Consider the following 24,426-nt stretch of genomic DNA (forward strand, 5'->3'; position numbering starts at 1 on the left):
TTGCGCTGGCTAGAACCTTTAGCACATTGCTGAATAGAAATGGCAAGAGTATACATCCTTGTCTGGTTCTGGATCTTGGAGAGAAAGCATCTTTCATCATTGAATATTGTGTTAGCTGTGGGGCTTTTGTTTTGTTTTGTTGTTTTAATCAGTTTGAGGAAGTTCCTTTGTATTCCTACTTTGTTGAGTGTTTTTATCATATGAAAGTCTTGGATTTTGTCAAATGCTTTATCTGTGTGAGATGATCTTATGATGTTTGTTTTTATTTGATTGATTTGTTACATGATTTGATTTTCAGATGTTGACCCTACCTTGCGTTCCTGACAAGTCCCACTCTTTTTGTAGGTTGCTAGATTTGGTCTGCTAGTATTTTGTTGAGGATTTTTGCATCTGTATTCATAAGAAATACTGATGTAGTTTTCTTGTGATATCTTTCTATAATACTGGCCTCAAAATTAGTTTGGAGGTATTCTCTCCTCTTCTGTTCTTTGCAGGAATTGTTCTTTGTGAAGAATTGGTGTTAATTCCTTAAATGTTTGATAGGCTTCGGTGGTGAAACCATCTGGACTTAGGCTTTGTCAGATGATGTTTTTAATTATTATAGGTATCAGTCCATTCATTTTATAGAAGAGGAAACCGAAGCTCGGAAAGGTTAATAAGTAATTCGCTAGTAAGTGGCAAAACTGGGATCTTAATCCGAATGACTTCTGTTAAGTTCTCGGATAACAATAGCTGACATTTACTGCATAGTTATGTGTCTCTAACCGCAATCCCCACACCAAGTGCTCATTTAATAATAACTTCAATTTCATATGTATTGTACCCATTTTCAGGTAGAGAATCTGATACTGACTTGCCCTATTGAACCTTGCCAGGAAGTAAATGATACAGCTGTGCTTCTTACTCACAAGGCTGTCCGACTGTGGAGCCTGCCCTCTAAATTGCTTTTCTCTATTGTGTGCAGCAAAAGCAGCTGTGCCACATGTGGACGGCTGAGCCCAGGTCAGGTTCGACCTTGTGTAAATGGGCTCACATATGTCACGTTCCACTTGGACATATCTGGCTTCAGTCAGCACAGTGCTCTGGAAGTACTGTCTTTTCTCACTTACTCTGCTATGTGGCTAACACTCTTCTCCATGGTTGTAGCAAAAGAACCTGCATATCATTCTGACTCCATGTGGTTAGGATGAAAGTAAGTTGTCACTATGCGTAATATAGAAATGACTTTTAAAGGTATTTTAGTATGGACGTCAGCCAGCAGATTTACATAATGCGTTTCAATGAGGACATTCAAAGCACTTTACATGTTTATATTCATATTCATATTGTTGGTGAGATTAGATGGTATCTGGTCTATTTGAGTAAAGAGGGAAAATTGTCTCTATTTTTTAAGTTAAAGGCCCTCTTCAAACATTCATTCACATTTCAAAGGAGGCCCAAAAAGCTGACCTGATGCCTTGTGTGGGTGGAGGGGCTGGTTGAGTGGTGGAGCTCACAGAGGGAGGTTAGCTCTCATCTCCTGCACAGTGGGGCGGGTGGTAGCTAGGCTTGGCAGCTAGTGTTCTGGGAGCCCCAGAACAAGGGCTCAAGGCTCCACTGTACAGAAACAGGTTGTCAGTGGTACCTTCTCATACCTGTGCGCGCCTGTGCTTGGTGATGTCTTATCCAGGGCCTGCAGCCTGGCTTCTGCTGAGGCTGGCGTGGGGCAGTGCCCTCATCGTGCAGCACTGGAGGAGGGTATCTGAGTGTCTAGCTGCTCTTAACTTAGGCTTTCAGTCAGTTTTCTCTGCAGCCTGTTTTCCACATCCCTGTCTTTAGAGATACACAGCTTTTCTTCTCAGTGCTCTGGGGTTTCACGATGGGCCTTGGCAGGCATCCTTTTCTGAGCCTCTCCTCCTGAGGCACTCAGCTGAGTGGAGAACATTCACACTTCCGTCAGTTATGTGTGCATGATCGCTTTCTGTCTTTCAGATTTTCTTGTCACGTTTACTTTTTTTTTTTTAAGATTTTGTTTTTTTAAAGAAATCTGTACACCCAATGTGAGGCTTGAACTTTTACAACCCCAAGATTAAGAGTCGCACTGTCCACCCACTGAGCCAGCCAGGCATCCCCACATTTGCTCTTTCGTAGGCTTTTTTCCAGTGTTCTTTCTCTTGTGCTTCGGTGTTATCTACTTTTATTCCTTTTTTGGCATTTTATTAGGATTTCAGGAAGGAGTGGAGATAAATGTCATTTGTATTTCTTTTGTAGATTACCTCTTCATGTCTTTTTTTTTTTTTTTTAAAGCTTTTATTTATTTATTTGACAGAGAGAGAGACAGCCAGCGAGAGAGGGAACACAAGCAGGGGGAGTGGGAGAGGAAGAAGCAGTGGAGGAGCCTGATGCGGGGCTCGATCCCATAACGCTGGGATCACACCCTGAGCTGAAGGCAGACGCTTAACCGCTGTGCCACCCAGGCGCCCCTCTTCATGTCCTTTGTATAACTTTCTATTGGGATTTTTATGTTTTGAATCGGTAAAAAATTCATACATGAACAATAATAACTCTTTGACATATGGTGCAATCCTTCGTTTCTACTCCGTTAACTTACCTTAGAAACACTTGCTGGAAGATACCAGTGGGGATTCCAGTTTTGCTAACTTGTACAGATGGTTGTATAGGGAAATGGATCCAGAGACCAGCTGGCTGTACATTGACTTTTGTATGGATGTGATTTTCTTTTGGTTTTCACTACCCCACGGAAGCTGTCTTATCTATTCATACTTGAGAAATACTCAGGCTGTTTCACAAATGACCGACTCTGGCCAAGTAGAAGCGAATCATTTGCCATCTCCTCTACCAAATACTCTAAGTATATGGTCCTGGTAGTCAGCTGGAAAGGTCTGGCAACAGCTGGGCTGAGGAACACGGGTGCTCAGCTGCCTGCCAAGCGTTTGTTGCCTCAGCCCAGCCACATGCCCCAGGCTTGGAAAGAGGCCACTTTTGCACATGCCTTGGAAGTGTAGAAGGAGGCTCTGGCAAGTATAAATGATCTCCCTCTGCATTTAGCAGTGGGCCCAGAGCCATGAGGAAGAGAATCAGAGGGAAGGAATTAGCAGCAGCCCACCATGTGTCCCATTTGGCATGAGTAGACAGGTGTTCACCTTCCTCTGTGCATGGTGATCAGGAGTACTGGTTTTCAGCTGAGTTGTCAGGTTTGACCATGTTCCATTTCCCATTCTGTTTTCTCCAGGCCCCTTCTATCCTAGCCAATATGAACAGAATGTCCTGCATATTAGCAGACAGGAAAACTATATTGGCTGCGGTGTAGGAAACCTGGATCAGATGAGGCCTGGTGATTCCAAAGCATGAAGCTTTCAGTGCACATGTCCCTGGGATACCTAGTCTGGAGTACTTTGGAGTCTGAAGTGACCCATGAGGAAGCCCAGGAACACCGGCTTGGTGTCACTTCCCCTTACCCAGGTCCCCTGGTCACTTGGGAAGTGGCTGTGGTGAATGGTCAGCTCTGACATGAAAACTCATCCTGGTTTCATTTCCCCCCTGAGTTTTTCCTTTCCTCTGTCTGACTGCTACTGCTATAATCATTCTGGAACTTTCTCAGGCTGGTTTACTGCCACAGTTCAGCCAGCACCTTGCTTATAGCTTCTTCCCATCTGATATGTCCAATATACTACTGTTAGACCTCTTGTCATCCTAAATAACACTTTTATCACATTGCTTTCTATTTAAATCTTTGCTATTCTTTTCTAAGACCTAGCTTTTGACCTGTCTGCTGCCTTAGTCAGACTCCTGTTAGCACCTAGCACCAGAAGTCTTGTTCTAAGTTTCTCTGATATTATTCCTATGTTGGAAGGCTTTTGAAGACAAGGATGGTTGCTTATGTCTCTTGAATTTGCCACTACACGTAGCTGGTCTTAAGGAAACACTCATAAGCAGACACAGTCCTCAGCAAGAGCCGATGTCTGGGGAAAATGCTTAAAAACTGAAAAATTACCTTGGCAGACTGAGGAAAAAGCCACAGTAATATAACGTTTGGGGGGATTTGCTTTAGCTTCAAATTCACCAGATAACTTTACTTTGGATTTTCCTTATCTATGAAAGGAGAAGGTTGGAGTGAATTATCTTTCAATTCCCACTCAGCCCTGAGAGGCTAATTTTCCTTCATTCTTTGCCTTGATCTTTCTCCTGAAATTAAAACTGATGAGCTGTTTCTGGATCTTGAATTAGGAATTTTTCATTTCTTTGTAATTCTTTCCCTGACGCATTTTGTTTTCTCGGGTTATGTGCTGCTAAAGGAAATTTGGGTTTGCCATTTGGCTACTTTTTAGGAGAGCAGACAAAATGCCATATTCTGATTTTTTTTTTCCTGCTTGGATTTTAATGTACTTTTTGCTCTTCCACAGACACAATGAGGCGAGTGGTACGACAGAGCAAGTTTCGGCATGTATTTGGACAAGCGGTGAAAAATGACCAGTGTTACGATGACATCCGGGTTTCTCGAGTGACCTGGGATAGTTCCTTTTGCGCTGTCAATCCCAGATTCGTTGCCATTATCATAGAAGCGAGTGGGGGAGGAGCATTCCTTGTGCTCCCTTTGCACAAGGTAAGTAATCTGACTTTTCTGTTCTCTTAGACACCCTCTGGTAATCTCGATTTATTTCATAATAGATTAACTTTGGGGATTGATAGTTCACTAAGAATTGTGATTGTGGAGACCATTATACTCTGATGTAACGGAGGTTTACTCCACACATTTCACTAACCACATCAGTTTTTCTCTAACAGAATCATTAAACAAAATGGTAAACTCTGTTCTGGGTGTGCCTTCACTGAATGAAGAGTTTTTTTTTTTTTTTTTTAAGATTTTATTTATTTATTTGACAGAGACAGCGAGAGAGGGAACACAAGCAAGGGGAGTGTGAGAGGGAGAAGCAGGTTTCCCGCCGAGCAGGGAGCCTGATGCGGGGCTCGATCCCAGGACCCTGGGATCATGACTTGACCCGAAGGCAGACGCTTAACGGCTGAGGCACCCAGGGGCCCCTGGATGAAGAGATTATTGTAATGATGCTGTGAGCATGGGCGGGCACAGGCATTTTATGATTTGGTTAGTAATCATCCACTTTTCACAAGTTTTTTCAAAGAGTACAATTTTTAAAAGGAGCGGAAATTTTTTTAAAAGATTTTATTTGAGAGCGAACGTGTGTTCAAGCAGGGGGAAGAGCAGAGGGAGGAGGAGGAGAGATTCTCAAGCAAACTACACACCCAGCGTAGAGCCCGTCATGGGGCTCGATCACACAACCCTGAGATCATGACCTGAGCCAAAATCAAGAGTCCAGTGCTCAACTGACTGAGCCACCCAGGCACCCCGAGCAGAAATTTTTAAATTAATCTTCCTCTTCTTCTCCTTCTCCTTTGTTTTCCTTCTCCTCCTTCTCCTGTGAAGTCATGAAGACTGAGACTTTTTGGTTTTTTGAATGGTAAATGGGATGAGACCTTAAGAAAATGTCCCCCAACCAATGCAGGTTTCAAGTCTGGACAAGACTAGGTTTAGCATAGAATCTAGCAGTGCAAATAAGTGGTAGAAATAAAGGATCTTTACTGAAAGTTGTTACATGTGACCTTCAACCTTACTGGGCTTCCCCGTCTCCTGACTTTATCCTTCCAGGGAGCCCGCTCCAGTACGGGGGAGAAGATAGGAGATTTGTGAATTTCTGACTGTTCTTGAATATTGTAGATGAAACTCAGTACTTGCTTTAACAGGAGATCCCAGGATTGCAGATAAGTGGGGGTCGGGAGGTGGGTGTGAAGAGAGAAAGTGAGCCTGGAAAGCATACTTTTCTAGTTGGCTTCTAAGAGGAAAATAAGTTTGGGTGAGTCCTGAGCTCTAATGATAAGGGCTCGGTACCGGTGAGGATGCAGGTGTTGGGTCACATTACAGCTGTTTCCACTCTGCTGAGAACATTGGGTCTCTGTGAGTCTGAGCCATGTATATTACGGGTACATCTCATCATAATGGACTATGTGATTCTGAAAGTGGTTATAGTAGAGTGAATTTCTGTCAAAGTATTGTTTCCCATTATATTTCGATGTTTTTGCCTTGGGAAAATTCTCAGTGGGAAAACTTCCAATTCCCTTGTACTTTACTTTCTCTCAGATGTCATGACTGACTTATTTTAACATCTGATTTTTACTTCAGTGGCCAGATTGCTGTGATATTATACAATAGGACCATCTCACTATAGAAATAGTAGATGGATGCCTTTAGGGAACAAATTTGTTAAGTGTTTCCAAACATACCTTCTTACTGGCAGAGTTGTTGATTATATCTTAAAGGGGACTCTTTTTGTTAAGTTGAATTTTTATTTTCTACTCAGATACTTTTATTTCTGTGGAGAAAATTGCTGTTTAGCAGCAGATAATACATTACAGTATTGTAACTGCTTACCTGATTCTAGAGTGGGAGTTTGACTTTAATGTCAGTTGCATGTGGTGAGTTCTATAATGGCCACCCGAGAGGACACCTCAGTTTGTCAACCAGGATCAGGCACCGGAGTACCATGATGTGTTTCGGAGTTTGAGTTTTTATTCTCTCTTTTATAGACTGAGAGATAGATTTAAGACTGATTTATTTACTTATTTGGCTTCAAAGAAATGGAACAAGCCAATTAAGCCCCAAAGTAAACTTTTTGAATGGTTTATCTTCCTCTGACTTCAGGTAGTTCTCTTCAAGTTCCACATTCACAAAAGGCTCTGTGAATCCATCTTTGCTTCTACAAACCACAGGAAGCTTTGAGTTTCATTTATATCATTTAAGGGAGACCTGTATGCAGTTTCTAAGCCAACTGGATCTTATGATCTGGTTTTCACTTGCATTAGTATTTTGTTCTTTTACCAGTTGTATAGGAATTAAGGTAGAATAAGTTCTTTAAAAAGTGCTGTGTTTGGAAGAAGTGTTAGTTTTTGGAAGAACCTCAAGGGTCATTTTCCCAGACTGTAATATGGTCTGTGTGGCTTTGGTCCTTAAATATTAATTTGTTTTGGAGGAGATGACATTGGCGTAAACTAAGCCCAGCCATTGGAAATAAGGTCAGTACTTGGTGTTAATGACCTTTGTAATTGATGGGTTCACATGTACTGTGTGAGACTTTGTGTATTAAAGTGTCTGTATTTTAGCCCTTAGGGCCAGTGTGGCATAGAGGAAGAACACAGGTCTGGGAATTGGGGAGCTGGGGGTGGTTCAGTCCTGGCTCAGCTACAGACTTGCAGTAGGACATGGATATGTCACTCTGTCCTTCCTACAACTTCAGTCTCTTGACATCTCTGAGATAGTTTTATAATAAGGTGCTGCTTTTGTTCAAAGCTAAGAAAAACCAAATTCTTAAATATAATATGAAGTGATGCTTGAAATGGCAAGAAATGATGCTCCAGATGTGTACTGGGCTCCAGTATGTGTTGTTAGCAGTCTGGGATTACTTTAAACATGAATTGTAGGAGATGGGCATGGTTTTTAATAGCCATCTCAGAGACTTCTATTAATGCTCCCCACCCCCTTTTTTCCTGGTTATAGACAGGCAGGTGAGTTTTGGAGACGCTTTTGGGGCTCTCTGTACAAATTAATACTGAATATGCATGTATCAATCTTGAGATGTATTGTGACTCTTCCGCAAAGGTTCCTTTTTGAAAACATGGCCTTCCATGAGTTTATCTTCAAAGCTAGTTAGTGTCCACAGTAAATAGGGCTTATTATTGCTACTTCGTGAGGTTTGTGGTTAGATTCTGGGAAAATCGTGATCTCTGTGGACTTAAAATAGACACAGTGTTAGGGCAGGTACATTAAAACACATACGTAGCAAGAGGCAAGCTTAGGAATGAATGTGTATTTATTTTAAGTGTATGGTTTATGAGGTTTTCGTTAAGAAGGTTTTATTAGAGAAAGTGGGATTGTAGGAGGTCACTGCTAGAGGACTACAGAAGGTACTGAGCCCTGAGGTGGGGTGATTTAGGTTAGCACACGTGGTTCAGGATCTCTTTTGTAATGCTCCCATCAGGCTGTGGCATGCTGTGCTGTCATGACTTTCAGGGTGTGGCTTAATACATTTTCTTACTATTTGGTCTTTCAGAGGATGAATAATAGCAGTCTTGCAGAACAGAAGTTGGCTTTGTGGTTTTGGCTGTAGGGATTTTTCCCCCCACAGTGACACAAGCTGCCTTGTATCAGCATACAGGTTTGAGCTCCCTGTGTACTGTACCATGTGGGCATGAACAAGCCTCTCCTGTGTGGAGTAGCTGCACTGGTGATGTGGGGTGAGGCATTCCCAGTCCTGTCCTGAACCGTGGTGCTCATACACACCGGTGTTTGAGGGAAGGTGCATGTGTGTGCGTGCACATACACATTAAAGCTTCAGATCACGGTGAACATGTAAATCCTAACTTAAAACAAGCGTGGGGGGGAGTTGGTTAGAATTCTATGCTCTTGATCTCTTAACATTCACTTAGGTGGAGCATGCAAATTGGAGGGCTCCTGTCTTCCCTAATTGCTTTCTCCCTTCCTCCCTTCACTGTTCTTACTTTGGGTTACTGGAGTGATGGCTGATTTCATCCTCCCAGTAATTGCCTCTTAGGCAGCTCTGCTCTGGGCCAGGGTGGGCTGGGTGTGGCCAGGCCTCTTACCCTTTTGGGTAACTATCCCCTCTCCTTCTAGCTTCTCTGGTATAGCTGTGCAGTACTTTCTTGCACACGGTTATGTTTCTCCCATTTGTTTTAGGAACTGTGTGTAGGAATTTGTGACACGGCTTTATTTATGTCTGTGAACTATCTTTTCAGCTCATCTGGTAGTCTTTCTCAACTAGGGTTTTGTGAAAGAATTCAGTCCTACAGAAAATCATTTCAGTAAATATTTTCTTAGTTCTCTCAAGGATGGGACATGCTATTCCTTCTAGATGTATAGGAGGGAAATTAATTCATTACATGAATTTGCTGCCTTAGAGCACTTGGACTTAATTTTCTTATAGAACCTGGGTTGACAAGGGCTGCTTTAGAGTGTTATTCTGTCTTACTTATTGAGGAAGATTATCTTGATTCATTTCAGTCAGAATTCTAAGTACCTCTTCTTACTGTTCAGTATCCAATTCAGACGTAATCTCTGATTCACTGAGTCAGTGAAAATCGTCCTTTGGGTTCCCTTAGCTGCTTGTCCATGTGCTGGTACCACATCCTGCATCATCACAATGTACTATAATTATTTTCTTAGCCACTGAACAGATAAGGGAAGAATGATTGCAATTATAGTCTCTTGATCTCTTGACATTCACTCAGATGGAGGATGCAAACCCGATGGCTGTTTGTGTGGTAGACCTCCGGGATGGCCTCCAGTGATCTCACCTCCTTGTATCCATGCTCTAGTGTGGTTTCCTCCCGCATTAAATTGGGCTGAACTATGTAACCACTGGGATATGGTGGAGTTGATGGCATGTGACTTCTGAGGCTAGGTACTAAAAGCATGTTGGCTTCCGCTTTGTCTCTTTGGGAAGCAGCATGTTTTGAGGAGACTCGAGCAGTTCTGTGGAGAGTTCCACAGGCCCTCCTGCTGATAGTCTGCATCAGCTGACCAACCCTGTGAGTGACCTGTCTTGAAAGTGGATCCTGCAGCCCCGGCTAACACATGACTCATGAGAACCCTGGGCTAGAACCACCCAGATAAGGTGCTTTTGAACTCCTGACCCTCAAACTCTGAGACAATAAATGTTTACTGTCTTAAGCAGCTAAGTTTTAGTGTAACTTATTAAGCAGCAATTGATAAGTGATTCATGTATTCTGAGGATATAGCACTTGATTCATCATGTAAGTCACACAATGCATGAATAGATGAGATACTTACAGTGACCTAAAAGGCCTTCTGGGAGTTTTGGGCACTCTTTCCACATATCTCTTAAACTGTCTATACAGGTAATATTCTTAAATAAATCTTAAATGGATAATTGAGGGGTTCTGTGCAGTAGCAAGAGGAAGTTACGTGGCAAAATTTGGTGATCCTTTGTTCCGTGATACTATCATAGAACCTAAAAAATGTGTTGTGAGGTCATAGCCACTGTCCTATGTATAATTTCAAATTATGTTATTGGTTTTTGGGGAAAAGTCTGGAATGTTAACATTGATGGTGGGATTGAAGGTGATTTTTATTTTCTACTTTATAATTACCTGTACTTTTTTCAAAATGTTTGCAATGAATTTATTACATGTAAAGGTTATTTTTAAAAAATATTATCACTAATATTATCAGAGCATATATAAAGAGCTAATTGTTCTTTAAGCTTTAGTGAAGTCTAAAACAGTACTTTAAAAAAGTCATATTCATTCATTCACATACTCATTCCTTAGACATTTGAGTACTCTGTGCCAGGACCTGTGTTGGGTTCTTGCTCTTAAAAAGCTTTGGTAACAGTTGACCTCGATCTCTCTGATGGGGAAGTTTGTGTGTATATAAAGTTCTCAGACACCTTAATGAGAGATGAGTTCCAACTGAGGCTCATAAGTCAAGGAAGACATCATAGAAAAGGTCCTGTTGGAATTCGGGTTTCTCCTGTGTGTAGGAGCTAGGGATGAAACAGAAGAGGAGCCCAGCCAATTCGCTAAGCCGATGAGTTTGAAGAGGTGCTCAATTCCCAGCAGGACAGAGAACGAAGTGGGAGTCCCATTCCCCTCTCATATTCCAGGATCTCTGGGTGTGGAGATGGGCGTTCAGTGAAACTGGTGAAATTGGATGTTTGATTGGAGAGATTAAGAGGAGGTAAAGGATAGCTTTTTGGTAGAAAAACCATTTCCTTTGTCCTTTTGGTCCCATCACTTCCAGTGTAAATGGTGCAAAATTAGTGTTTTCCTTGATCATTATATGGAGAAGAACCAGAAAATAAGCAGCACTGTTCTCTATTTTAGGATTATTGTCGTAACTGGATCCACATAGCATTTTTCCTACGTCTTCTTCAGGGGAAAAGGCAATGCCTTCATGTCATCTTCATAAAAATACGACTCCAAAATGACCTCAGAATGTGCTTGGAGGGTCCCCTTCATAAATGGTCTTAGCTGTTGCATGGGTGGGGTTGCTGTTCTAGTTGTTTCTGCAGGTGCGGGAATTGAAGCTCAGACTGAGTGATTACCCAGAGCTGTATGGGGTCTTTCATGGATGAGAACCTGGACCTCTGAGTCTTTATTTGATTTGTACATGTATATTTTTGAATAACATTTCTCCCCCTACTGAGTGAAAGATTTTTTTGGTGGGGGGTGTATAGAAACTGTGGGTCTAATTGATACTTAATCCTTTGCATTTTTTCTTTCTCTGGCATTAGAAGGCTTAATAACAAAAACACTAGCTTGTCAGGGCTTTGGTTCTGTCAGCTGGGAGAATTGTCTTTAGGTTTGGAAAGTACTGGGTCTATACCCTGCCTCAAGGAGACAGCCACAGAGATGAAATCGCAGCACTTCACATTATGGAGGGCTTCCTTTAAGCGCCAGGCACCGTGCTGATAAGTGCCGTCTTTCATGGGCTAGTTCAAAAGGAGTGGCAGTCTCCCGATGGCGCTTTTCTCTGTGACCCCCGTCCCTGCCAGCACCTGCTGGATTTGCATTGGCTGCATCTCCCCCTTACTGTACACTGCTGACAGGCAGTTTTCATTCCCACAAATAGCAGTGCTCCAGCTTGGACAAGGGGAGCGGTGCCAGTAGCCCTTTGTACAGATGTGGGCGTTTGGCACATGGTCGCTTTGGTGTTACGGGCAGGGAATTTTATTCATTGCCAGTGTCCTGATGTGTCACGGGATGCCCATTCACTGCCTCCTGAAATAGAGGCTGTCTGATGCACTGAGCACCTTAAACTGTCAATTGTATGGGCGGTGAAAGGCTGCAAGGCGGGGGTGGGGGTGGAGGATGCAGGGGGACGGCACCAGGTGCAGAACAATGACTTCCAAATTATGTCACGAGCTGCCAGCCGCAGGAGCACTGCACGGCCTCATTACCACATGAAGTGCCACAGAAGGGCCCTTTCATTTTCTCCCAGTGACTGTTTTCCACAGTCCTGCTATGGGGGCTTTTAGGGGGCATACCCTGCTCACCCCCAGTTAACAATGGAGCACAAAGTCCTGGCAGAAGGAACCTCACAATGTACCCTGGGGCTATTTTTGATTACAGTGAGTGGCTGTGAGTCAGAGTGTGCCCTGGCAGATGACGGCTTCCACCCTCCCCTCCCCATCCTCCTCCCCTGGAGATGAGCAGGCCGCCTGTCCTTTGTACATTTCCTTGGCCGGCTTCTCCTGCTGCTGCAATTCACTGATATGTCCACAGCAGCCGGCTTGTAGGCCTGACAGGGCTCTGACAGTGGTTTTTACCATATATGGCCATCAGAGCTCTGGGGCTGTCAGCTGGCCAGGATAATTTCCTTCCTTTGCTTTGATTGGCTGCTTGGTGGCTCGGAGAATGGTGGGATCTGGGAGTGTGTGGTGAAGGGAAGCCACTGAGTCAAGTGCAAAGAACGTTTAACTCTTTGCTGGTTTTCTGGAGCGTGAGTCTGTGCTAAGCACACAGGCAAGTGCTGCTAGCGAAAGCCCTCACTGTGTAAACATCATAACCTAAGTCTGGGAAAGCAGCGAAGAAAAGGTTTCCGAACACACATTACTCTGAAATAGACCCAAGGTTTAATGGACAAATATCTACAGTCCTGATTTGTCCAGAAGCCTCCTTTATAACCATATGTAGCAAATTTTCTGCAGCCAAGTTGAATATCTGTACTTGTTAGGGTGGGACCTGAGTTGAGTCCAGGGGAGGCTGAGCTGGGAGGGTGAGTGATGGAGCACATGTTAGCTTTCTTAGAGGACCAGTGACTAGAGTTTCTTTTCTGGCTGAGCTGTAAGTCATGAGTAAATGCTACAGTCTACTGAAGTGGGTCTGTACTCCCATACTCCCGCTTGTTTATAACTGCTGCAAGGTGGGAACTGCCTCTGCCGTGGAGCCCAAGACATTTACCTTTAAAAAAAATTACAGTATTTTTCTGGTTTTCATCTCTACTTCAGGGCGGGTGGTTTTTATTCTGAAGCTTGTGTGTAAGCCACTGCAGAACTTGAACTGAAAGGGGTAGCTCTGGAGTTCGTCGTCATCACAGAAGGTCCTAGGGGAGAAATCCCCAGTGTCATTCGCTGAGTACAGGGAGTTAGGCAACTGATTACTCTCTGATTTGAAATTGAATTATTTGTTTTGGTTTCCTATATTTGCACTTACATCCGTAGTTATTTTGCTTTTCAGCTTTTTCTTTCGAGCCGAATTTTATTTTGACTAGGTTCTACCTCATCTTGGATTCCTAGCTTTTGTTTATTCTCAGACCAGAAGTGTATGGAATTACTTGTCTGTAGTGATGAGGTTTTCACTTTATAAATTGTTAAGTTAGGAAATACAGTGTCTCCTTGAACTATTGCATATTTAGGCGTGGTTGAGCAAGGAAACGTTAACTTCCACTGTTTTGCTTTCTGATCATGAAATCCATAGTTTTACAGTAACTTCCCTCATATCTCTAATGAACTTTAAAATGGTCTATGCAGTATTAGCCCAGGTTTTAAAGAGGACCCATGATGCCAAATAATTTGCTTGGCATGTTTTCTTATGCCCATAAGCCTGTTGTTCTTTGCTCACAGGCAGCTGAGCTCTCTACAGAGCCGCCCTGCCGTTCTCTGGCAGCTCTAGGAGCTCCCTTACTTTACAGGACTGGGTAACCCAACCTGCGTGCTTGATTCCAGGACACCTCCGCTTACCCTCAAGGTTGGTGTTTTCGGTTCCCTTAAAGTAAAACCTCCTCAGAATGTATTAGTCCCGGGTCAGGAGCTGTCACTCTCGGTGGCCAGCTTGTCGACAAGATGTATATTTTGTGCCTCAGTCTTTCCAGTCTGCTGCAGAAGTCCTTGTCATGTTCCCTGTGCCACTCTGCCCTGTCCCATGATCACAGACACTGTAGTGTCTTCATGTGGAGCAATAGGGCCCGAAGAGATTTCAACAGAACATGTATCCACATAAATAATACTGATACAAGAAAAAGGAAGTTGAAAAAAACTTCAATAGACATCCTTTCTGGGTTCCTTTGAACTCTGCACAGTGTGAATGGAGCCCTTATGCCTGGGCTCAAAACTTTTCCTTTGCTTCCGAGCACATGTTTGACTTACATTCTCCTTGCTGAGAGTTCAAGAATTCTCAGTGTATTACTCCGAGGCCAGTAAGGAGTCATTATCAGTGCCTTACAAAAGTTCTTTTAAAGCTTGAACAGAATGATTATGTTATTGAACTTTGGGCATATGAAGTGATTTTGATCAGCAGTTTTTCCTAAAATAGATAAATATAAAGTAGGGATGGACAGTTTGGAAAATCTTTCTCTTGTTCCTTGAGTCAGGATAGGGAGGGGCTTCTTAGGCATTTATATCCGGGGGTGCTGGAGTCAGTCTGGATAATAGGCACAGAATATAAAGCAGCTGGATCAGATGACTGCAGGTCAGAATTTGGAAAGGCTCTGGGAGCTGCCATGCAGGACTAGAGGAGGGGGACGGTGTGGACTGCTGTCAGAAGCCGGCACCCTGGAACAGTGTGGGTCTGCATGCCTGAACTCCGGGATGTCAGCTAGAAAGACGTCGTATGAGGGATACGTGGGGCATCTTAAAGGGGAGTCCTTGATTTGGCTGATAAAATTAACACGTGTCACTTTAACACCATGGAAGTTTATTAACTTTTTGGAAACCTATGTTATTGTGAGAAAGAGTGAGCCTGCTGGGAAAAATGCTGTGTGGCTTTAACAAAATGGTACATTTTGAAGTACCCACTAGGGGCTCCCGTGGCTCCAGTTTGGTAGTATCTTCAGCCTAATATTGAGCAAACTAATGTGTGAATCAGAAACAGTTATCATGTTAGGAGTTGTTACATTAATAAACAGTCATTCTGAATGATCTTTTATATATGCAGAGGGTCATATGGGCAAGCTTCCCAGTGTTGAATTTTGAGAGTTCAGGAGGGTGAAAATGCGTGCGGATTCCTCTGTGATATTCCATCAGCTCCTTTAAAAACACATCGCAGAGTGGAGCTCCTTTATAGAGACAGACTCCTGTACACTTTTGTTCGTGTATATTTAGAGTTTTTGATTGCACAGTACTGCCCTTGGCATGTAGGACGAGTGCACTTCCTAAGTGTGGATTCCTTTTTGACATGAGGTGTGAGAAATAAATAAGACACACTGTGAGTTCTAAGTGGGAGAAGTTATGGTTTCACATCGAAATTGATGGGAAGTGTCTTTAACAACCAGAAATGTCATAAGAGTTACACTGAACTTTGTATGCCTCAGGAGCAATGCGTTTGCAAGGTTATTTAAAATCACAAACATTCCTTCTTAGAGCAGTGATGTAATGTATTTACCGGTGCTTAAAATTTGATTTTTACTTTCCCCTACCCAAAAATGCCTGTTGGAGGAAATCATTGCCTAACTCTGGGTTTAGTTGAAGCATCAGTTTCCAGGAGCTCTGTTGAGTTTTGTGGCTGCTTTGAAATTTTTGAGAACTCTCCCCAAACCCAAAGTAAATGGTAGTGCTAGTGTCTAGGTGGTTTTCTGCCACCATGAGGGTTACAGGCTGGAGCATGTCAAAGCCATCAGCCTCAGCTCGGGCCAGCCACATGGAAATTGTGCTGTCACACCTCTCCCCTGTGCCAGCAAGTACACACACTCTGGAGGCTGAATTTTCCCTGGGGCTCATGTTGCTTGGCCCTGGGCAGGCCGCTGGATCTTTTAGATAATGACAGTCCATAAGCCAGTGCCCTGACCTATTTCACTAATATGCCACAAGTTTATGAGCTAGGCACGGGGCCAGTGCCGTTGGTAACCTTGGTCATGTTGCCACTTGAGTTGACTTGCTGGCAATTCCCACCACTTGGAGTTTTAGCTAGAGAGCTACAATAAGAGCTCTCTTGTGACAAGTGGCTGAGACTAGTTAGTAATTGATAAATTTTTAAACATTACTTAAGGCAGGGAGTCTAAATGGTGGCAGACTGTTCTCAGCTAAACTTTCAATTCCATGCTAGAAAAGGGGTGATGTTCTAGATGATGGAGCTGAGGTGTGACAATTCCTTAATGAGACAGTGACCTGAGGAGTTAGTGAATGAAATTACTCTATATGTGAGCCTTGGAAAACTGATTGATAGTACTTAAAATAAATTACCATTTAGTTAAAAAAAAAAAGGCTGGCATTAAATTCTTGTAACTCTTTTTTCCAGCCTCAGCATTCACTTGTATTTGCTGCTTAGAGGTGCAGGTGAGCTGTGTTTCCCCATGACTGGCAGTGGATGTCTCTTCTGAGTGGTCCTTCACAAGCCAGCAATTAGACATGGATTCCTCGGTCTGTTCACTGCATGATGAATGAGGCTGTGTCATGGGTATGAACGAGAAATGCATTTTCATTAGATCCTCGTGCAAAATGTTTCTCGGAAATGATGCACCCACATCTTTACCATATAAGGCCAGTATTGTATGGTTTCCTCCAGTTTTCATGTACTCGTGCTCTCAGCAGTTCATAATTGCCCAGCTCTGCCCTTTGAATAACGTATACTCATTGGGTAAAATATGTTGTGCTTTTCTTTTGATTGATTTTGTTATGGGTAAGAAGATATTCAGGGGTATAAGCCCTTGAAATCGAGATAGCTGATCCAGGATTGTGTGTGGTGAGCGTCCTGTACGTAAAACAGTCAGTGCACATTTAAAATGCTAGTTCTTCTCGTACTTCTTCCCTTTTTTGTTCCTTTATCACGATCAGACATTTAGTCAATTCCCTTTTTGTTCTGCTGCAATATGATGCTATTTTCCAAAGTTTTATTTATTGTAAGGATCTGTGGTAATGTTAAAACCAGAGGAAACAGCTGTTGGCAGGATATCATTTTTTATTAACTCTGTTTCTGATGACCAGCTGCCAATAATTTTAACATTACTTTCATGCCTTTTTCACAACCCGTGGCCTAGTGGGAATTTTCTTTCTCTACGGAAATCTAGTAAGGCTGGGTGGTCAGTGATGTTTTAGATCTCTGCTTCTTCACTCCATTTCTTTATTTAGAAGATGGGATAATCCAGTTGCTATATCATAAAGCAACTTTGTGAGAATGAAGATCTAAAGGTCTTCATACAGTTCCTGGCATGAATACAAGCATTCTGAAAGTGTTAGCTACTTTTGTAAAAAATTTGTTTGCTTGTTTATTTTAGGGAGAGAGAGAGCACGCAAGCAGCAGGGGGGATGTTGGAGCCAAGGGAGAGGGACAAGCAGATTCCACACTGAGCACCGAGCCTGACTCGGGGCTTGATCTCACCACACTGACCTGAGCCTAAACCAAGAGTCGGATGCTTAACCAACTGTGCCATCTAGGCACCCCAAGTGTTAGCTATTTTTATTATACTTGGTTTTGATAGGAAGGAGGGCAATTGGTGGCAGTTGCCCTTTATTATTTTTTTTTTTTAAGATTTTATTTATTTGACAGAGCGACGGAGGGAACACAAGCAAGGGGAGTGGGAGAGGGAGAAGCAGACTTCCCGCCAAGCAGGGAGCCTCATGCAGGGCTCTGTCCCAGGACCCTGGGATCATGACCTGAGCCGAAGGCAGACCCTTAACGGCTGAGCCACCCAGGCACCCCGGCAGTTGCTCTTTAAATGACATTCAAGTTCCTATGAAAATGTTGGGCTCTTTAGTACTTTGATGCTATGGTGTTGTCAGCACTAAGCTGAGAATGGCAGCTAGGCTTACTATACTGTTCTTAAATGTCTGACTTGACTGAACAACACTGGCCAGTATCTTTAAGCCAGGATCGTATAATTTTCACCTTAAAAAGAAAGCCATTTAGTAAGCTTCTCAGAATTAAGAAGAACTTGTATTAGTACTTCCAGATTGCCTTCAAAATTGTTGTATATCTGAGCAAAAGCTCTTTTTAACCCAGATTGGAAAAAATTATTTTGTGTCCTTGGAAGTTCAGAGCTTAGTGACTATACTCTGCCATCAGAGATGCCAGACGTGGTTTGCTGGGGAGAGTGTAAAGATGCAAAGACCCTGAGATAAAACAGTTCAGATAGAAAAACATTTTTTCCTTGGGAGTGAAGTTTTGATGTAAAGTTAGTTAACAGTACATTGGTGGTGGGGGGGATAACAATACATTGGTGTGTTTCTCAACTTTATTGTATTTTAATTATTTTTTTAAAAATAGGAAACAAAATAATAGGACACTTATGTACTTACCCACAAGATTAAACAGATGTTAATATTTTGCCTTGTTTGTTTCATACCTCCTGTTTTTGAAAAACAATAAAGCATAACAGATGTAGCTAAAATACCATTCCTCTTTCCGCCTCTTCTCCTTCACCAGAGGTAACCATTTCCTTAAAGTTGGGATGTGTACTTTTATTACATGTGTATCTATCTATATATAGGTTATTATTTTATATGTGTTATACTTTTATATAAGTGATATTTATTTCCATACCAAGGACAGTTAAATTGCTTCTGCTTTTTTCACTATTCCCAACGATGCTGCAGTTAATATCCTTCCTGTGTAAAATATGGGAACCTCTCTCTCCTACAGACCACCCAGTGGTGGCACTGGTCAGGGCTGGGCATCTTCACCTCCATCTGTTTGCAGATTGCTCTCAAAAAGTATTGTAGCAGGAGAATCTCCTGTGACAGGTGTCTTTGAGTTCCTCTTTCCTGACAACCTTGGCAACATTGTATTTAGAGTTCTAAATTGTTGCCAATTTTAATAGGTGTAAAATGTTACCTTATCATTTTAATATGTAGTTCTCTGATTACCACTGAGAGCAATATCTTTTCTTACATCTATAGGCTGTTCAGGTTTCCTTCCCTGGGGATTCTGAGCTCATACCATTTGCCATTATTCTGTTAGGTTGTTCATTGACTTTGTCCAGTACGGATGTTGGATATATATTTTCTCTGTCTGCAACTTGTCTTTCCACTCTGCTGTTTTTTGAGAACAACACACACTGCCAGGTTTGGTTTAGTTGTTGTTTTTGAGGGGAGTTTGCATCAATATTTGTCCTATAGGCTTCAATTTCTCTTTCTTATATTGTCCTTTGTGTCAGAGTGGTACATTCTTTATGTAATGAGTTCAGTGGTACTCCTCTTTTCTGTTCTCTGGGAAGTTTTGTCTGAGATGATCTCTTCCTTGAGTGTTTGGTAAAGCTCTCCAGTAAAACCGTCTGGGCCTAGTGGCTTTTGGTATTACGTGATTGATGGGGAGGTGGGTAATAGGTGGACTTTTGTTGCTGGTTCTTTTATGGTTATGGGTCTATTCAGGTTTTTTATTTATTGAAAAAGTTTTGATATGATATTTTTTTTCTAGGAGATTGCCTATTCCATCTCATGTTTTCAAATTTATTACCAGATGTTATTCCTATTATTTTCATGTCATGTAAATTTACACCATATTTGTAAGTATGTCCCTTTTAAATTCCTGGTATTTGTGCTTTCTCTCTTTTCCTAATCTATCCTACTGTGTCAGTTTGGCTTATTATTTATTTCTTGTTAATTTCTTCTCATAATTTTACATTCTTTGCGTGTGTTCTGTGTATGTTCTAACTTCTCAATACGTACTTAGCTCCTTAATTTTCATACTTTCTGTATATATACATTTAAGGCTACTGATTTTCCATTAAGGAGATCTGGTTTAGCTCTGTCCCACAAATTGTGAAATGTCATGGGTTTATTGATCAGTTTTAACCTTTCTCTATTGGCCATTATAATTTTTTGTGTGAAGAATTTAGTAAATTTAAAAATGTTTCAGATGCCTTGGGGATTTAGGGTGTATGTATTTTTCTATTAATTTTTAATTGAATTGCATTGTACTCCGAAAATGGGCTACAGGATATTGATTCCTTGGTATTTTGTGTGAGATTTGCTTTGTGGTATCCTAATTGGTTGTTTTAAAAAGGTAATGTTTAATGTGTGCTTGAAAAAAATGTTTATTTAAAAATATTGGCTCCAAGGCTGGATACATCCATTCGATCAAGCTTGTTACTTGCTAGAGTCTTCTACATTCATGCTAATTTTTGTCTGTTTGCTTGAGAGTAAGTCTTTGTTAACATCTTCTAAGATTATGGCTTTGTCATTTTCTCTTTGCTATAATCTATGTAGTGAGATGTGTTAAAGTTCATAGTGCCTGTAGCGTCCCAGTGAATTGTTTAAATGTTAGGTAGTGACATTAATCTTTAATAATGTGTCTTTAATAATGTATTGCACCTTAAAGTTTGTTTGTTCTAGTGTAGCTGGCTGGTACATATTTTTACACCCTTCCCCTTCTTTAGTGGCCTTTTTAGCTTTTAATTTAGTTGCTTTATTATTTTTTAAACATGTAGCTGGTTTTAATCTAATCAGAGACACGCTGTCTTTTAGCTGGTGGATTTAATATAATGTTCATCTTATCATTTTGTATTCTGTATATCATAATGTATAAAATGGACACCTGTGAGTTCCATTACCACCTGCTTGAGCAGTAGAGTATTACGGGGTGGCAGGTAGTAGCTTCAGGGCTGGGTTACTCACATGGTTTCTGTGGCTAAGGTGTTTAGAAGCAGTTTAGTAGCAGTTCCTTCTTTAAGGAAAGACATGATCAGGGATGTGATAGAGTGGATTCCAGCAGTTGTTCAATTTGGGGTAACGTTTATTGAGCCCTTCAGGTGCTGGGAAAGTACCAAGTCCTTTACTTTGATTGTTTCCAGTTAATCCTCTGATCAGCTCTTATAGAAGGAGTTGTAACATTCTTGTTTTACAGATGAGGAAATGAGGTTGGAAGATAAAGTCATTTGGCTAGGGCCTCAGAGCTGGAAAAGGACAGAGCCACGACGCCAGCCCCAGGCAGTCTGGTTCCCAGCCACTTGTGCTTTGCTGCCTGTGAATGACCCATATGGCCCCTCCTTATAACAAACACCCACATTCTATATAATGTGTTAGTTGGCATTTTCTTCTAGGATTCCTTTTTTGGAATTTATCAGGGTTGAATCAGATTTGCAAGGGAAAATGAGTATGTGAAAAACCCAGGCTTTAGGTCTATGGACAGGGCCATCTCCACACCTCAGTTTAGAGTTCTTCTTTCTCAGCAGAAAACCTTCCCAAAGACTGTGACCCCACAGGCCTGGTTGAATGTCCCCCTCTGTGTCCCTGCCACCCGTGCCTTTCCTGGTTGGAGCATGTCTCACGCTGCACTGGAATTCGTGGTTTAATTGGACTCCACATTCAGCCAGGCCGGAGCTGCCCTGTTCACTTTTGTATCTCCAGTACTCAGCACAGTGTCTGGCCCCTAAAAATTCATAAAGGACACATATTTGTAGTTCTTAATGATGGAGTAAATTAATATATTATACTAATATATACTTATATATAGAACTAATAATAAGTGACTGTAGTTTTTTATTAAGTAATTACTATATTCCAGGCATTATACAGGCTTACCTCATTTACCGCACTTCCCATATACTTTTTTTTTTTTTTTTTTTTTTTTTACAAACTGAAGGTCTGTGGCAATCCTCTGTGGAGCAAGTCTGTCGATGCCATTCTCCCAACAGCATTTGCTCACTTCACGTCTCTTTGTCACATTTTGTTTATTCTTGGAATACTTCAAACTATTCCGTAACTATTATATTTGTTACGGCTTGATGATGGTTAGCATTCTTTAGCAAGAAAGTACTTTTTAATTAAGGTCTATACATTGTACTTTTTTAGACAGAATGCTGTCGCATGCTTCATAGATTACAGTACGGTGTAACTGTGACTTTTATGTGCACTGGGAAGTCAAAAACTTCATTTGATTGACTTTAATTGCGGTGATATGGACCAGAACCTGCAATATCTCTGAGGTAGACCTGAAATTAAATTTTTCGCATATCTTACACAGATAATTGTCATACTAAGTTATGGTTTGCCAAAAAACTTTATTTTACCTAATCCTTACAGTAATCTTGGAAGATAAGTATTCTTGTCACTCATTTCACAGGTGATGAGATGACGCTCAGAGAGATTGTGTCCCTTGCCCAAGGTCCGTTTGCTGTTGGAACAGTAGCGTCTGCACTTGAACCCGTATCTGTCTGACTGGATACTGTGGTCTTTGCGTGTAGCTTACGCTTCTCTGGAGATTTCCACGGTTGAGTCCAAGTGGAGAAATCATAGAATTTCTTGATCTTGAAAAATGTCCATAAAGCCTTGCCTCAGTGTTTTGAGGCCTCGCATCACAGGAGAACGACGACAACAAACAATGGGTTCAGTTCTGCTTGGCAGTGGTTCTGTGTTGCACGCCTGCTTTAGAGCATATAGGACCTCGGCACGGACCGGCATTAACCTGTTTAAAAAGGGAATAGCTTTTACATACCTGTTGTTAACAATAGCGTTTGTTCTGGTTTATGCAAAATTGGCTTGATAAGCCAAATTAACTTGTTAGATTCAAATGTATACCGTGAGCATACTGTGGTGGCTCTTTAGCCAACATTGAAAATTGTATTCTTAATGAGATGTGGACCAGATAACGGCTGAGATCCAAGCTGGTGTTAATTAGATAATCTAGCTGCCTCTTTGTTGATTGAAGACAGTGAAGAGACTGAGACATTAAAATAAAGTATGTTCTTTAGCCCCTGCGTAATAGCTAAAGCTTTTCTTTTTATTATCCTAACTTAGCATGCTCACAATCCCATTCATTTCCAGACTGGTTATTTTTTATATTCAAGGGTATTAGTTAATATATTAAAAGTTATATTTAACATTTTGAATAATACCATGGTTTCTTTTAATAGTAAAAACACACCTATAGTTTACAGATTGTATTTTGGTGAAAAGATTTTGTGTTTTTGTTTGCTGTATCTGTTAATGCAGTTGATTAAATAATACCTTTGTGGTTCTAGAAATTTGGATCCTTATAATTTGGTGGAGTGTCCTTTGCAGTAGCTATTTCTAGAAATGCAAGCTGACAGTTCCTGCTAGTTGACACTGACCGATGTGAATGTCATCGTATGTAGACACTGGAGAGTTTGGGGTGGAAGTAACAAAAGAAAAATGGGTTTGAGAAAACACACAAACTCTGTGGTGTTGGTGTTACTCAGGAATTTGTTTCTCTCTTTCAGACTGGTCGAATCGACAAATCTTACCCTACAGTATGTGGCCACACAGGACCGGTGCTCGACATAGACTGGTGCCCACATAATGATCAGGTCATTGCCAGTGGCTCAGAGGACTGCACGGTTATGGTAAGCTCCCAGGGTGTGGCATACACACAGACCAGTGAGACTCCACGGACTGCTTCCAAAGAGAGGAAGTCACAGCAGTTTCGATTGTCCGTTGGATTATACACTGGTTGAGTGACATGAAGGCGTATCTGTAGATAAGCCTCTTGTAAGCCCTGGTATCAGAGACGTTGTACTCTGTTGTCTGTCTTCTTCTTTTGTATGGGTGTGCGTGTGTACCTGCTTATTGATGGTTGTCACATCTGCTCTGTGGCATTCTGTGAATGCCATTGACCCACGAGTCCTCTCCCTCCTCCAGCAGGAGAAACAAACCTGCTATCATGAATGGCATATTATAGTGAAAGGTAATACATTAAAAATGCCAACGGTTATACATAAAAAGTGGGATATGTAACAGGTATTGGGAAATAGTTAAGTTTCGCGATAAGTAAAGTGCTTATTTCCAGGCTGACGTCAGAATGTGTGTTCTCTCTCGTTGGACCCTCTTAAGAAAGTCCTTTTTATGCAGATACACAAACAACATGAAAGATACTTAAAGTAAGTTCTTTATGTTCCCTCATTTAGATTCCAAAAGTAGATGATGTGTGAAACCAGGCTTTGGGATACTTTTTAATGTAAAGCTTCTTATTCTTGATTATGTTCTTCTTAGCCTTAAAATGTAATTATTGGTTTGGATCAGTTCTTAGTCTTAGCCCAAAATATATTGAAAAGCTACCGTAAGTACAGATGGGGAGTATAATGCACTAAGAGCAGAAATAAGTGAAGGGGCTCCCTCTGTCAGTTGTAGGCAGTCTCACGCATGTCAGGTGCAGAGCTTGGACGCCCGCACTGCTGTTTCCCTCTTCATTTTCTGTGGACTGAGCCAGACTTAGAAACATTGTTTGGAAAGTTTTATTAATTAAAATTGTTTTACGTAAACACAAATTAATTCCTGAGCTGTGTCATTTAAACATTTACCCGTTTTTCCTAATGGACTTTTGGCTGAGGATAATTCCTCCTGTGATCTCATAATTTTGGCAGCCAAGTCATATTATAATGAAATATGCTGCTGTTAAAAGGAATTGTTCCGCTTAGTGCGCCTTGCTAAATTGATCATTTTCATGGCTGCAGACACATTTTACTAAGGGAAAGGAACATTATTTAGACCA

The 24,426-nt window shown here is 41.6% G+C and overlaps 1 protein-coding gene across 1 annotated transcript in view; it reads left to right on the forward strand.

Moving 5' to 3' along the window:
- Nucleotides 1–24,426, forward strand: part of CORO1C (coronin 1C) — a 72,488-nt gene that overhangs the window by 22,976 nt on the left and 25,086 nt on the right. The window contains exons 2-3 of the mRNA XM_045791505.2: nucleotides 4,404–4,603; nucleotides 23,159–23,281. Of these exons, the coding sequence (XP_045647461.1) occupies nucleotides 4,409–4,603; nucleotides 23,159–23,281 (318 nt within the window). The 5' untranslated portion in view covers nucleotides 4,404–4,408. The remainder of the gene's footprint in view (nucleotides 1–4,403; nucleotides 4,604–23,158; nucleotides 23,282–24,426) is intronic.

The sequence above is a fragment of the Ursus americanus genome, chromosome 30 (genome assembly GCF_024610735.1).
Source record: "Ursus americanus isolate L20-20 chromosome 30, mUrsAme1.1.p, whole genome shotgun sequence".
Classification (NCBI taxonomy): Eukaryota; Metazoa; Chordata; class Mammalia; order Carnivora; family Ursidae; genus Ursus; species Ursus americanus.